The 13,928-nt window shown below is 46.2% G+C and overlaps 2 protein-coding genes across 2 annotated transcripts; one reads left to right on the top strand and one right to left on the bottom strand.

Annotated features, from left to right (window-relative positions):
• Positions 1-1,381: 1,381 nt before the first annotated feature.
• PtA15_7A194 (uncharacterized protein) lies at positions 1,382-2,018 on the top strand (the record flags this gene model as incomplete). The annotated part of the gene is made up of 2 exons (XM_053170775.1): positions 1,382-1,466; positions 1,741-2,018. The coding sequence occupies 2 exons, from the start codon at positions 1,382-1,384 to the stop codon at positions 2,016-2,018; spliced, it is 363 nt and encodes a 120-aa protein (XP_053022023.1).
• A 6,354-nt stretch (positions 2,019-8,372) lies between these two features.
• PtA15_7A193 (uncharacterized protein) lies at positions 8,373-11,238 on the bottom strand (the record flags this gene model as incomplete). Its single annotated transcript, XM_053170774.1, has 3 exons — positions 8,373-8,724; positions 10,554-10,861; positions 10,924-11,238. 3 exons carry the CDS (start codon positions 11,236-11,238, stop codon positions 8,373-8,375), a joined length of 975 nt encoding a protein of 324 aa, XP_053022022.1.
• Between the last annotated feature and the right edge of the window lie 2,690 nt (positions 11,239-13,928).

The raw sequence follows: 13,928 nt of genomic DNA, 5'->3' as shown, positions 1-13,928 counted from the left end.
ACTCCCTTTTCAAGGAGGATAGGGATGGCACTTCGTACCCGGGTACCTGGACAGAATTTCACCAAAATCAGACACCCGCACCCGCACCCGTACGCAGAGCGGGTACCTGGGTGCAAGAGGCAAGTACCCGTGGCCCGCGGGTACAATTGGGTCCAAAGACCCAATTCACTTCGTACCCAATTGAATTGTGTCTTTGGACCCAATTGAATTGGGTCTTTGGACCCAATCAAATTGGGTCTTTGGAACCAATCAAATTGGGTCTTTGGACCCATTGATAGGGTCCCAAGACCCATTGGTTGGGTCTGAAGACTCATTTATTGGGTCCTGAGACCCGATGATTGGGTCCTGAGACCCAATGATTGGGTCCCAAGACCAGTCAGACAGGCGGGTACCTGTGCCGCGTACCCGCCCTTTTTCTAGCAAAACTAAACACCCGCACCCGCACCCGGTATCCGTCGGTGGGTACCCGCCGACGGGTACCCAAGGCCATCCCTAGAGGAGGAGAAATATCAGGAATGGAGTGCTGGGGGAATGCACTCCAATCTGATGGAGTGAGACTCATGGGCACTCATTACATTTCCTGGCCACTGGAGTTCTTTGTGGTGCACTCCAAAGAGTCTTGAGTCCCCAATTCTGCACTCCAATTGACTTGGAGTAATCTAGTCTGTACTCCAACAATCATTGGAGTGCACACTCCATAAACTCAATTTTGGAGTGCTTTTGGGATTTTTTTGGAGTGCATTTAGGCTGACCCTAAATTTTTGTTGTTGCCGGGTATCTGGGAATAGAGTTCATGCTTTCAAGGATAATGAATATGCATTTTGATTTTAGTCCAAGGACTAGTGGGGTCTACATGTAGACCCCACTAGCTCCAAACGGAGCTCTGGGTTGAGTTGATCCAAGCCAATGCAGATGCAGGGGTGGACTAAGTGCCCTAATCCGGGCTAACTTAGCCACAGATGCAGATTCTCTTAAGCTTGAGAAATCTAAGGTTTTGAAAAAAAGATAAATGTATGATGCAAATGGATTATCACAATTCTGAGTACAGGAAGATGCAGCGGATCAAATGATGAGAATTGAGAAAGAACTAGGTTGGTGGTGTAAGACTAAGAGTTATCATGGAAAAAAAATTACCACCACCAAAGCTTGGAGATCCTTTCAGGCCAAATTTCCTGCTTAGTCACAATTCCTCTCCTGCGGGAGAGATTGCAGTGCTACACATCTCTCCCAGGCAAAAGTTGTTCACACCGCAGCAGGGACTTGACAAGTATCTATAAAGACAATGTGAGCTTGCTGAGCAGCATACCAACCAGCCCTCTCCCCTGAAATTTGATCTTTGTTAACATCAGTGCCAGCAACTAAGATATCCAAAATCACGCTTATGTTCTACTGGCTTGGCAAGCCCTTCAACACCAACCTGCTTGTCCAATCCTTCTTCATGATCATTGCCCTGTTCTCCCTCCTCTGTACAGTCAAACCTGTGAAACCGCATACTTGTATAAGGGCATAACCTCCCAAACCACATACTCATTTGGGTCCACCAAAATCTCATTTTGGCCTGTAGCCAACCCTTGTAACCACATAGCAATTTCAGTCCACCAAGGGGTATGTGGTTTCAAGGGTTTGACTGTAACCTGCCAAACCACATAGCAAATTCAGTTCACCAAGGGGTATGCGGTTTCAAGGGTTTGACTGTACCTGCCTCAAGCACGCCGCTCGGCTGGCCAAACAACATCCCAGGGCCCACGCTGTCCGGGAACCCATACAATGACCATTACCACCTTTCTGAGACCGTGTTCCAGCCTTCTGGCGGACCCAAGCTGCTCAGGAGCAGGTCCCCACCTACTCAAGCTGCTCCAACCCCCTGCTCTGCACCCTCTCTTGTTGTGGTCCGCCTGGAAACTCTATCTTTTGATTATTATGTCGACTTCTTTGCCCTCCTGTTTGCCGTCCAAGCCACGCTCTTCATCCTCTTCCAGTGCTACAACTGGTTCATCCAGGCCATTGGTTTCCTTTAACTGGGACTTGAAAGCACTGTGTGTATCCTCTCTCCCATTTATTCCTCTTCCCGTCTGTTAATCCAATCTCTTATTTCTGTTGCGTGTGCATCTCCAGCTACCAATCCCACATCTGATCACCAAATTCCGTTGGAAATTGTTGGCCGGGCTCAGCTTGATGGCCATGTTTGGCTGGCTGTTTGGAGACATCTTCAAATTGGCCTACCTTGTCTTCATTACCCCTGACTTGAACTTGATCCAATTCAAAATGTGATCAGTTGACACATCCTTGTAACAGGAACCCATCTCCAGCTTGTGTTCTCTGACTTGGATGGCTCTTAAACAGTGCACTCTTTCAGCTGTCAATTGATATCCTTATCCTGGCACAGCCGCTGATCTATTGGTGACAGACCAAGGTGGACTCCATCAAACTCAATGGCTCTCCTGATCACGCGGCTTTGCCCCCTTGCACCCCTTACCTGGCCGGCCGCCATCAGGATCAGTACAGCCAGAATCCGAACTCTTGGCTGATGATTGTCAAAGACTCGGAGATGTAGGACACCTTGTTGTAGCCTGGATATGTAATACAATAATATTGTGTCCCAGTCTATAGAGTCAACGCAAGCTATACTATCATGACCTATTGTAGACCTGAGATTGTCCCATGCTACTCAAATCAACAGCATATAGTAATTATATACAGACTAACTAAAGCATGTATATAAACACTCCAATGTTTCTCTCATTCATTCATTCATTCATTCATTCATCTGTTTGTTCACTTGAAATACATACTTTCACACTGTCAGGCTCCAATACCTCTTTCTGTCATGTTTCTCCCCTGTTGTCTATAGAATCCATAGGGAAATTGTAATATGAATAACCATCTCCAGCATCTTGTACTTTCTTCCTCTTTGGATCTATTATGTCTGTGTGCGGATACAGCACTGGTTTTTTTTAAATTGTCTTCAATAACTATAGAATGAAAATAATGCAAAAAAAAAAATGTTGAAACCTAGAAATGAAAGTTTGGGTCAGTGGCCTAGCCAAACAAGGAAGGGGAAGAATTACTTACGCTTAACGCAGCTCTTCTCGAACCCGTTGGCTCAGCTCTTCTCAAACCCGTTGGCTCAGCTCTTCTCGAACCCGTTGGAAAAGCGGTAATATTTTATTGTAAAGCTTAGCAGGATCATCGCGTCTGACCGAATCGACACTTCGACCTATCTCTTTGTACATGATTTTGGCAAAGTCATGGACGCATTGGGTGAGAGACTGGAAACGAGGCGTGAAATGTTTCGTGAGCCGGAAAGGTTCCTCGAGTAACCCCTTCTTGTGGATCCCTAAAAATTCCAGGGACATTTGATTCCAGGTTGGCAAAGTGGTTTCTTTTCTTTCCTTGGCGGGATATTGGATACAAATCCATGTCATCACCCAAAAGAGTGATTCCAGGTCGTCAACGTGAGTGTGGCCGGGTCTTCCTAGAAGCAAATGGCATGACATAAAAACTTTCGTGCCGGTTCTTGCCAGGCTGCATTGCGCACCCGAACTGGAGGGAATCGCCATATCCAGGTCGATCAGGAATGATTTTCGATACGGATCCTTTGAGTTGTTGTTCACCATGAGATTGTTGATTGATATATCTCTGTGGAGATAGCCAGCCTTCAATAGCTCCTGGTGCCCTTTGATGCAGTCCTCGAAGGCCTCCAACAGACGAGCTGGTGAATCGACTTCGTAAATCGGTACTCCCACGTCTTTGAGAATCATTCGTCGGTGAAACCGATTAGTGCATTCGTTTTTCACTTGTGGATCTTCGGGCTTGACATCGAATCTGATCTTCTTGCCACCTTTGTATTCAGCTCCCCTCCGAACGTGTGATTCGATGTCGACAATCGTGCCGTGCACGAAGACGTCTTCATGAGCGTAATATCGAGCCACATAGTGTACATCCTTTTCCGTCACCTCACGAAGCATTTCACCTTCATTTCTCCGGTTTTCGACTTGCCACGAGTCTTTTATAATAAAGTTGTCAGACTCATCTCCCGAAAGATACGCTTTCCAGCATGTTGTGCCACGTCCACAAATTCCCGGCGCTCGGAAGATGGGGCTGGGCTGTATGAGGAAACGTTGATTACAGGTGTTTATCGCAACAGGATGCCCTTCCTCCTCGACAATGGTCGGATCGAAGCCGAGGAGTGTTTTATTGCATGTTAAGAACCAAAACATGAGATCGCCAAACTTTTTAAGGTTCTCTTTGTTTGCCTTGACGTCAATTAATTCAGACCCGATGGCTCCGGACCTGTCAAACTGCCAGAGCTGCAGCGAGGTTCCACACATAGTAATCCCAATGACGAAGCTTCGGGTGGGCTGGTTTGTGAAGACCTCGTAGACGTATTTGGCTAAGTGTTCAAGAGCAGCTGTGGTGCGGGAATCATTACTCTTCAGCTCGAAAGGGACCATAACATCTCGAATGTGATTGCTGTGTTGCTCTTCGAAGTCCCGGGACATAATCGCACCATCTAGCTTGCATTTCGAATTAATGCCCCCCAGAGCAATCTGAGGTTTGCTCTGCCAAGTGCGAAGATTCTTGCCTGGGAATTGTGTTTTGAACTGTTTGTCGAACGAACCGATCCAGTCCAACATAGAGGTCTCCGTCTTGTCTATGATAATTTCGGCATGCATTTTATTGATAAAATTCTCATCGGGTTCTAGGCGCAAAGCGGGATCGAGGTGTGCACTGTTGAGGAGAGAGTCCACCAAACCTTTGACATCCTTGTACAATAAGCCTGTCAATTACCGTTTGAGCGAATGGAGGAAGTCTGCGACCCGGTCCAAAGAATGAATCAGGCCAGGTGTGGTGCCGGTCCTCACGAGGGGCGACACGAATTCTGTTGATATTGAGGACCCGTTGTATTCTTGGCTGATGAGTCGGCGCATTGCTTCGTTGGGTTTAGTTTCATCGGCAAGGAGGAAAGTAATGAGATGCTTATAAGGTTTGAATTTTTCGGTCCGAGCCAACTCCGTCATTCTGTCTGCATACCGGTCCCAATCATTATCTAAAATTTTCATTTCCGTTGCAAGGCGCATGAGAGAGTTTTTGATTCCTTTCAAAGAATAAAAGTGAGATGGACATTGATTATGACATGGGTCGATGAGTGAGGAGTGCTAGGCTTACTTGTGTTTTCAAGCCGAAAGAACTCTTCGGCCGTTTGGATCCCAACTGATGAAATGAGATATCTGCGTAAAGCTTGTTGATGAGTTTCTGATTCTTGTGCCATGATGTTGTCGGCGAAGGTGTGACGAGCTTTGAGTGGTGTGATGGAAGGTGGATGCAGCGTTTCCGACGGTCCCTAGAGGTGTAACCTGAAACCCGTGCCCCGGGTGTTTTCACGGGTGGTGCACCCGGGTGTCGGTCCACGGGATGAGTCTCGAGCTTAACTAAGCCTCTCCGAGGAGGCGCGAAGCGTCTCCGAAGGAGAGGCTTAGGACTAATGTCCCATACTTGGCCTGAGGCTGAGAGACATTTACACAGAAAATCCGTATTTTTGTGCTTACATCTCTTTTACTCATTTCTCTTGGCATAAAATTCAATGCAACCTATACCATGTTGTAGCCCTGATTCTCAGCTTTCTTGTACATATTTTTTCAATTAAATTCGTCATAAACTGGCCGCTCAGCGGCCATTCCTGTGAGGGTTTGTCTTGAGCAATGCGATGAAGCCATCGGATCATCCGAAGGTCAAGCTCGGACACACTCCCACGGGTTTTTTCAGTATTGACTTACGAGTGACAGGTCTCTTGTCAATACAGAATTACCACTGTAGATGGCTTGCGGCAGAAAAAAATGGGAATACATACTGTTTGCTTGGATTCCTTTAGCTCCACTCCAGCACTGATGTCGGCTACGAAGAAACAAAAATCAAAACTAGCTTCCAAAGGATCTCGGAAAACGGGCGCAAATGGTGTGAAAAGGTCACCCCAAAGAACGGCCAGCGGCAGTACCGGTGTGACTATAGTCAAGAAAATGCTTCAGAAGAACAACGATGCGTTGAAGAAGGAAATAGCTAGTCTTGCGGAAAAACATTATGGAGGCCAACCTGCCAAGCCGCTTCAGATTGACACCGTAGCAAATCTCGCGAAAGGACGCAATACATTTCTTATGGCTGGAACCGGTTTTGGCAAGTCCAGAATACCCGAGATTTATTTCAGACTACTACCTCAAAACATCAAGCCGGTCATTTTGGTGTTGAACCCATTGGATGCTCTGGGTGAGAATCAAGTCAAGGAAAAGAAAGGAAAATTTACGGCAATCAATCTAACTAAGCTCAGCTTCAACAAGCAAGTGGCAGAGGATATCCGAAATGGGATTTATAATTTTGTCTACCTCAGCCCGGAAATTTTCTTGAACAGCAAGCTTTGGGACTCAGTTTACTTCAGTACGGAATTTCAACAGCGTCTAGCCTTGGTTGTCATCGACGAAGCACATATGATCTACCTCTGGGGAATAGTTGAAAGCAATGGAAGAAGGGCTTCGGTTATATTTGTCCGACTAGAAGACATCGGGATCTTTTGGCCCTGTTACGGTAAAATTGTGGTACATTTGCAATGTCGCAATAACGCTCCATTACTTCTACTTTCGGCTACGTGCCGGCCAGTTGCAGTTGATGCTATCTTGAAAAACTTGAAGTTAACAAAGGACTTAATTGACATGATGCATGGCGAGTTGACACGAACCGAAATTCGTATAATTCGCATTAACATGAGCTCTTCATTGAAGTCAAATTTGGATTTGCTGGATGTCTTCCCCTCAAGAGAGACAACCCCCGATGAAGATTTGCTCCCAACATTGATCTACAGTGGAACTAGAGCTCGAACTCTTACTGTCCTGCAAGTGCTGGACATGGCGCGGGGAACACCTGGCGGTTGCTACAATCCAAAAAATACTCTCGCCAGACGCTTCCATTCATGTACCGGCGAGAAAGATAAGGAGGCTTGCGTCGAGGAATATCCAAATGCTCGATTCCCGATCATATCATCCACCATGGCTCTGGGCTTAGGACAGAATTGGAAGCGTGTGCGGTGTGTCATCCACATGGGAAGAGGCGACCCTGCAAATATAGCTCAGATGATTGGAAGGTGATCTAATTTTTCTACTGAATATAGTAGTTTGCTACGATCAGCTAATGTCTTGTCATGTTTTATTTAGATGCGGACGAGATGGTAAAGATGGCCTGGCCATCCTGTTTGTGGAAACGACACGCAAAGGTGGGAAGAATTCACCCGAAGGTTTTGGTACGAGTGCCACACAACAGTCAGATGATGATCGTATGGATGCCCTTGCTGTTACGCCTGTATGTCTTCGAGTTGCGTTTGCAATGGATAACAAGTACGGCTACATACCTCTGTCGAAGGACGACCCCAACTACATCTCTGAGATCAGCCGAGAAAAGGCTATGCACTTTAAGTCTTGCGGATGTTCCAATTGTTGTGTCGAAAGTGGTCGCCAACTGGTCCGAAACCTGAAACATTTGACTGTTCACAATTTCGATTCGGCAATGAAGGATCAAGTTGATTTCCCGACTGAAAACAGTCCGAATACCAAAGAAAAGACCACTAGACGTACAAATAACGCCACTGACAATACATCAGTGTTGAGCTCGTTCAAAACTCACTTGGTCAGCTCTTTTCGCTCCTTCTATGAGGAAAAGATGGGTGAATCCGCTAGGTTTTGCGCAGATGACCTGTTCAATGAACCCGAGGCCTCCACAATATCATCTCACTTTGATGAAATCAAGGCCGAGACAGATCTCAGCCAACTCATTGGTGGTGAGGTCATTGAAGGACAAATTGAATTCTTGAATGATTCAATTGCAAAATTCAAGCGTGATGACCTGTACCAACAACACATAAATATTCAATGGCGCCTTAGGGAGGAAGCAGAAGAGAAGAAGAGACAAAAAAAACGGGAATACGCGGCCAAGTACCGAGCCAACAAGAGATTGAAACTCCTTGCCGCTCGGGAGGCAGAGATAGTTACTATGAACGAATCGACTGCGGTTGCCGCTTGCGAGGCAGATATAGCTACTAATAAAAATTCTACTGCGGAAAGGTTGGGTGGGGACAAAGATGAAAGAATGGATAACGGTACTTCTGAAAGATCGACCGGTGCCGGAGGTGAAACAAACAAGAAAACTACTGGGATTGGATACTCGAGAGGGGACGGCGCACAGGCAAATTCCAAAACACTTGGATCGAGAATGGAGCAATTGGGGGAGGGGATGTGGGGAACAGGTATACGAACCAAACCGCTGGGACCGGAGCTACCAGAAACATCAAACAATGCGATTTGAGATCGGGAGAGGTTGCAACGGAATCAATTCTACATTTCGAAGGCATCCGAATTGTCCTCTTGTGGTTCCTCGTTTTCATTTTCTTCAATATAAGTCGCATTATCTTGAGCCATATTTTCATTTACCTCGTTGGGTGAAGAATCCCACAAGAAATGAAGCTTTAGGCGACAAAGTTTGTTCTTGGCAAAGTCTTTTTGCAACACTTTGAGGCCATCAAGCAGTAGATTATTGCACTCCGGGATCTGAACAGCGTTGGTCTTGTGATGTTGATCGGCAAGGTCGTAGGTGCGTGCCATTCGGAGGAACATGTCCAAAGAGCGATTTGTGATATCGTTCTTGTGCGACTGGTAAATGACTTTCCTGCCCCTTTCGGTCCTGAGGCTAAGAAACAATGACCGGAGCTCTCAAATGATTGAGATGAGAGTATGAGTCAGGCCCAATTGGAGAGGATGAAACGGGAAATTGAGATTGTGGAATCTTACCAAGTTGATGTTCAACGAGAACATTTCCTGTAACCTATCTACTTGGGTACCAGCACCAGTTCGATTATGAAAGAACTTGAGCGCATAGTTCAGCAGCTCGAGGTATTGATCCTTAGCAACAAAGTGATTTTCTCGACCGCTTGGTGAAACCAGAAGGTTATGAGTGACAAATTGACGTAACGGAGGTGTAAGTACTTCATTGATCAGGACTACCATGCGTGGAAGATAAGATCGGTAGTTAACAAGTCCCGGAATGGCCTGAGCCATGATGGACCAAATCTTCCACATATTCATGACCCGGCCAATGTCACCTGCCTTCATAGCCCGATTTGTCTCAACAATGGTAGAAAAGTCATGTAGGCGCATTAAAAACCCATAAAGCTTTGGAGATTCAGTTTTCGATGTGGCTCGTCGAGCATTGGGTGAAAAAAATTTCGAGTAGCATTCATTCACAATCCCATTCCAACGTTCGGTAGGGATTCTTCGCAGTGTGTCGGACTCAGTTACCGCCTCGTTCTCCGCCCCCATAATGACACTAATCAAGAATTAATTAGCAATTGAGCAAGAATGAGAGTATGTGAACAGAAAGAACTCACCAAATACAGTAAAATATAGATGCCTCGTGTGCCTTCTCGATGTTATTCAACATCTGCGTGAAATCTTTCTTCGGAACAACCTTCTCTGATGGAATCCCGAGTGCGTGCAAGTACTGCCAAGTTCCCAAGTCGTTTGTTCTGTTTGGGTCGCCAAAATGATAACTGAGGATACTCTGAGCAATGTTCCATAGGGTGTGAGCAGCGCCGAGTTCAAAACAGATGTTATGGAGATGATGTTCGGGATGTGCACTAGGTGTTCTTAAGGCGCGAAGAGAATTGAAGTTTTGCGCTGTTCCTAGGTCACCTTCCATGATCTGAAGTCGAGAGCAGAAATCCGCTGGAGTAAGACCGGTTTGACTGATGATGGATTCAATAACTTGACCGAAACCTTCGGCCGAGTTGTCTGAGGCTTCCATCAGCTTTAATGGCTGAATATTTGGTCGGGTACAGTCAATCACATCTATTTCCGGTGGGTTACGGGCAATTGCACTCTGCCTATCAGCTGGCTCTGCAACATATCGATACATGACACGCGCAATTTGACTTTTCAGAACAGACTCGAAATGGTTGTCCTCTTCGCGCGTTGGCAGAAACATCTTAGGTTGGATGACTAATTTTGGTATTTTGCTGAGGGCCTGATAGTACGATGCCAAGGTCAACTGGGAACGGTCTAGACCTTCAAGAAGCTTTGGATTTGCGGTATGTATATAACCCCATGAGCCATGGAACATCATTGATCGATGGCCAACGGAATGGGTATGGACGCGTTCCTCCATATCAAGATTGTCGATGCATATGATTGGACCTAAGGGGAAGCTATCGTTGAGGGCCATGGATCTGCGGAGATCTCGGGCAGCGCAATTTGAGAGTACTCGGAGAGCCTTCATAGCGGTTCGTCTAGATGAAGTCAGGCCAAGAAGGTGGAGATAGTCATTCACTCGCTCCAAGACACCACTAGCAACGAATCAGATGCCATTGAAGATCTGGAGGCCATTGTGTCGGCGATTCCTTGCAAATGCCACCATGGCACAAACCGTAGATGCAATCTACACGAAATCAATCAGCACATATAATAGCAGAGGATTTGACGAGATGAAACAGACATCTCACCTTCCGGGAACGAATAACAGACATGCTATTGCTTTCAAAAGCCACTCCTTCCCGTCCAAGAAATTCCGCTTCATCAGTATCAATGTCGGGTTCGGCCATGTCATCTCGATCGTCCTCATTTACCTCCGCCGCATTGTTTGGGACTGTTGCTCCGATCGTTTGATGAAGAATGTTGAAGAGGAATGGAGTGTGCTCCATTGATATTAATCTTTCGCGCTGATTAACCGCATCCGGTGAAAAATACGAGGGTTGGACGCTTTGGCTACTTATGTAAGATCCGACTGGGTATTCACCACTTGGGGGACGTTGATTAATCATTATGCGAATTGCCTGTTTGGAAAAACAAAGATATCAGTTTGTGGGATGTAACCTTTTGAAGACGGGTAACTGACTTCTTCCTGTATAAAGGTCTCCCATTGAGATGCTCCGTAGTCAGAACTGGTCACCTCGGACTTGATGACTTCAATCAGGTTACGAGTCGAATTCCATCCGGTGCTAGTGCCCCAAAAGCGTCTTCGATAAGCAAACTCAGTATCTTCTGAGCGGAGAAACGCGGTAGTGAATTGCTTGGGTGTCCAATCAAGGGCCTGTAATTGACGACAAACAATCATTAGTTTTTCATTTTCAGTGAGGGCTTGATGTGGCCGGTGGTTTTCGTTTTGTCGGTGGTTTTCGTTGTTGTTATTTTGAGGTTGTAGTCCGTCCATTTTTCCAATAGGGGCAATTTGTGCAACTGATCCGTGATTGATCAAGAGGGATCAAGAAGAAGTGACTTGAGCTCACTTTGACAAATCTGGCGGGCTATGCACATTTATCTAAATAGTGTTGTGCATACTTAAACACATAGAAAGTTATGGACATATGATCCCAAATAGGGCAGTCTATCCGGGGAACATCGGACCGGATATAGGCTCTTGGGTGGATTTTTTACATCCAATTTTTTCGCAAGGGATGGGGGTAGCTGTTATTTTCAAAACATCACAATATGTAGATACAAATTCTGATTCTAATGGTACCGGAGGCTGTGAGGAAATCAGAGGTGTACCAGGTGATACATGGGTTCAAAGGGATTTTTGGACAATTGGCTGGGCAGCCTCAAGCCAAATATGGGACATTGGGCACAAGTCCCTCCTTCGGAGGTCGCTGCGCTCCCCCGAGGAGGGACTTGTGTTAAGTTCGGATGAGTCTCTGGAACCACCCAAACATCCGGGTGGTTGTGCAACATAGACAGTGACCGGACCCGCAGGGGTAGGTCGCCGAGGTCCAAGCATGCGAATGAGGGAGCCCTGGCTGGGCCAAGGATTTAGGCCCCAATTATAAACGCAATTTTGAGATTATTTTGAGATTATTTTGAAATCGTTTTGAAATCAAAACCAACTTCGTTTTGAGTTCTTTTCATTTCAAAATAATCCCAATACTCTTCAAACACACCCGGGAGGGGTGTTTGAGATTTCAGAATCTCAAAATTTGTGGAATCAAAATTTTGAACAGGCAGTATGCCTGTATGATTGCCAGGCCACTGGTGCCTCAGACCCCCCCCATTTAATGGCTGTATTGGGTCGGCGGAGTTCGCCGGGCGGGGGTTGGCTGGCACATGAAAAAAACTGCTGCTGCAGTACCACTACCCTTACGAACACCTCCAGGAAGCCCGGGACCACCGGGGGCAATATGATCCTGCCCTTGGCGGCGGGACCACGGGACAAAACGCTCGTCAATACGGCTACGATCTCGCCGCAGATGATCCAAACGTCCATGGAGCCGGCCGCGCGTGCGTGTTGGCCTGGCTAGGTGTGGCGAGGTGTGCGGGTTCTTTTTTGGTTCAGACAGCCAAGGCTGAACAGGCAAGCTGTATTCTAACCAGCTTGCCCGTGTCACAGACATCTCGCCCCTGCCTGCCCACTCCGGCAGGCTACTTGCTCAGGGATGCACAATTGTTTATATGTGCACCCTGTTGTTTGAAGTTTTTCCGAGAGATTTTTGAAATCAAAAATCTTTCATATTGATTTCATTTTTGTTTCAAATTTCTTTTCGAATAGTTTCAAAATAAAACTCGAATATCTGTTTATAATTGGGGCCTTATAGAGTCTGTTTATGAGGGATTAGGTTTGAGACTAGGCTCGTGCGCCCATCTCAAGAACCCTCATAACCCTGCACCAGACTCCTCTTGCCCCATACCGCTACTCATCTCGCACCATCCTCATCAGCTCTCCTCGGCCTATCGTCGACAGATCTTTTTTCGATATTTAGAGTTGTTTCAGTCTTTTTTCAACACGACAGTCTCTCACGCGTTTCACGAACGACAGTCTCTCACACGAACAACCGAAAGTCATTTAACGCGAAGGTCATGGTAAAAGAAATGGTAAAAGGGGTAGCCAAGAAACTCAACAAGTCACCCAAGACCGCGATTACGATGCCACAAGAAACCGTAGAAGGCGTAGAGACTACCGGAGGACCAGCTGGAAGATCGGGTGGAGGACCGACTCCGGATACAATGATGGAATCGAGAGAGGCGGGGCAGGAGAACTTAAGTTGTTAGTTCTTACTGTTTGTATTGCGTCGAATCTGCGTCGATACCTAAGTGGATGGTTATCTGATAATATATTATGTTATTTACGGGCTTTTCTGAAGAGGGGAAGTCATCCAGAATTGAGAAAGATAAAGATCCTTCCCACGAAACCGATAGTGACAATAGTTTTAAAGGTTAGTAAAGCTCTCTGAGTTGATGAGACGCATGTAACTACTCTCTAAGTTGCTGAGACGTGGTCGAAATATAATTATCATGAATCGTAATTTGCTCGATGTCATCTTTAGAAATCCCGAATCCTAACCCTACAAAAGTGGTTCAACAAGGACAGGATACTGCGTCTAGATATCGCAACTTATTATCTGGTGTCCCCAAGATAATCGAGCCAGAAGGCGCTCTTCAGGTCACGACTTCGTCAATCGCACCCGCTACACCAGAACTCTCCTTCGAGAAGTCAGACAAGCAAGCCATATGGGATAAAGCGACAGAGGCTTTGGCGAGAGGCGACAAGAAGTCCGCCGTTTTGTTTTTACGGATCTATGCTAGAATGAAGGACGATTCATCCTTAGATGCACCAGATAGACCGGACATTCTCAGATCAAGCTTGAGCGATGCTGTGAATCCGTCTTTAAATACCACCAAACGTACGGTCGATAAGACAACAATTGTTTTCATCAAGGGATCACTTCCAAAACATTTTGACGTCGGTTTTACACCTTACTTTGAACTTCGACCGCTATATATGGGAGTTCAGAGGTCCTATCCCGTTGACAATCTTCGACAAGAATTGGCAAAGAGATGCCATTCAGTTCTATACGAACAGGAGGACGCGAGGAGACGAGAAAGATGGAAATTATATTGGTTACGAGTATC

This window comes from Puccinia triticina, chromosome 7A (genome assembly GCF_026914185.1).
Source record: "Puccinia triticina chromosome 7A, complete sequence".
In the NCBI taxonomy this organism is placed as follows: Eukaryota; Fungi; Basidiomycota; class Pucciniomycetes; order Pucciniales; family Pucciniaceae; genus Puccinia; species Puccinia triticina.
The sequence above is the reverse complement of the archived record's forward strand: the minus strand, read 5'-3'. Positions and strand labels throughout refer to the sequence as shown.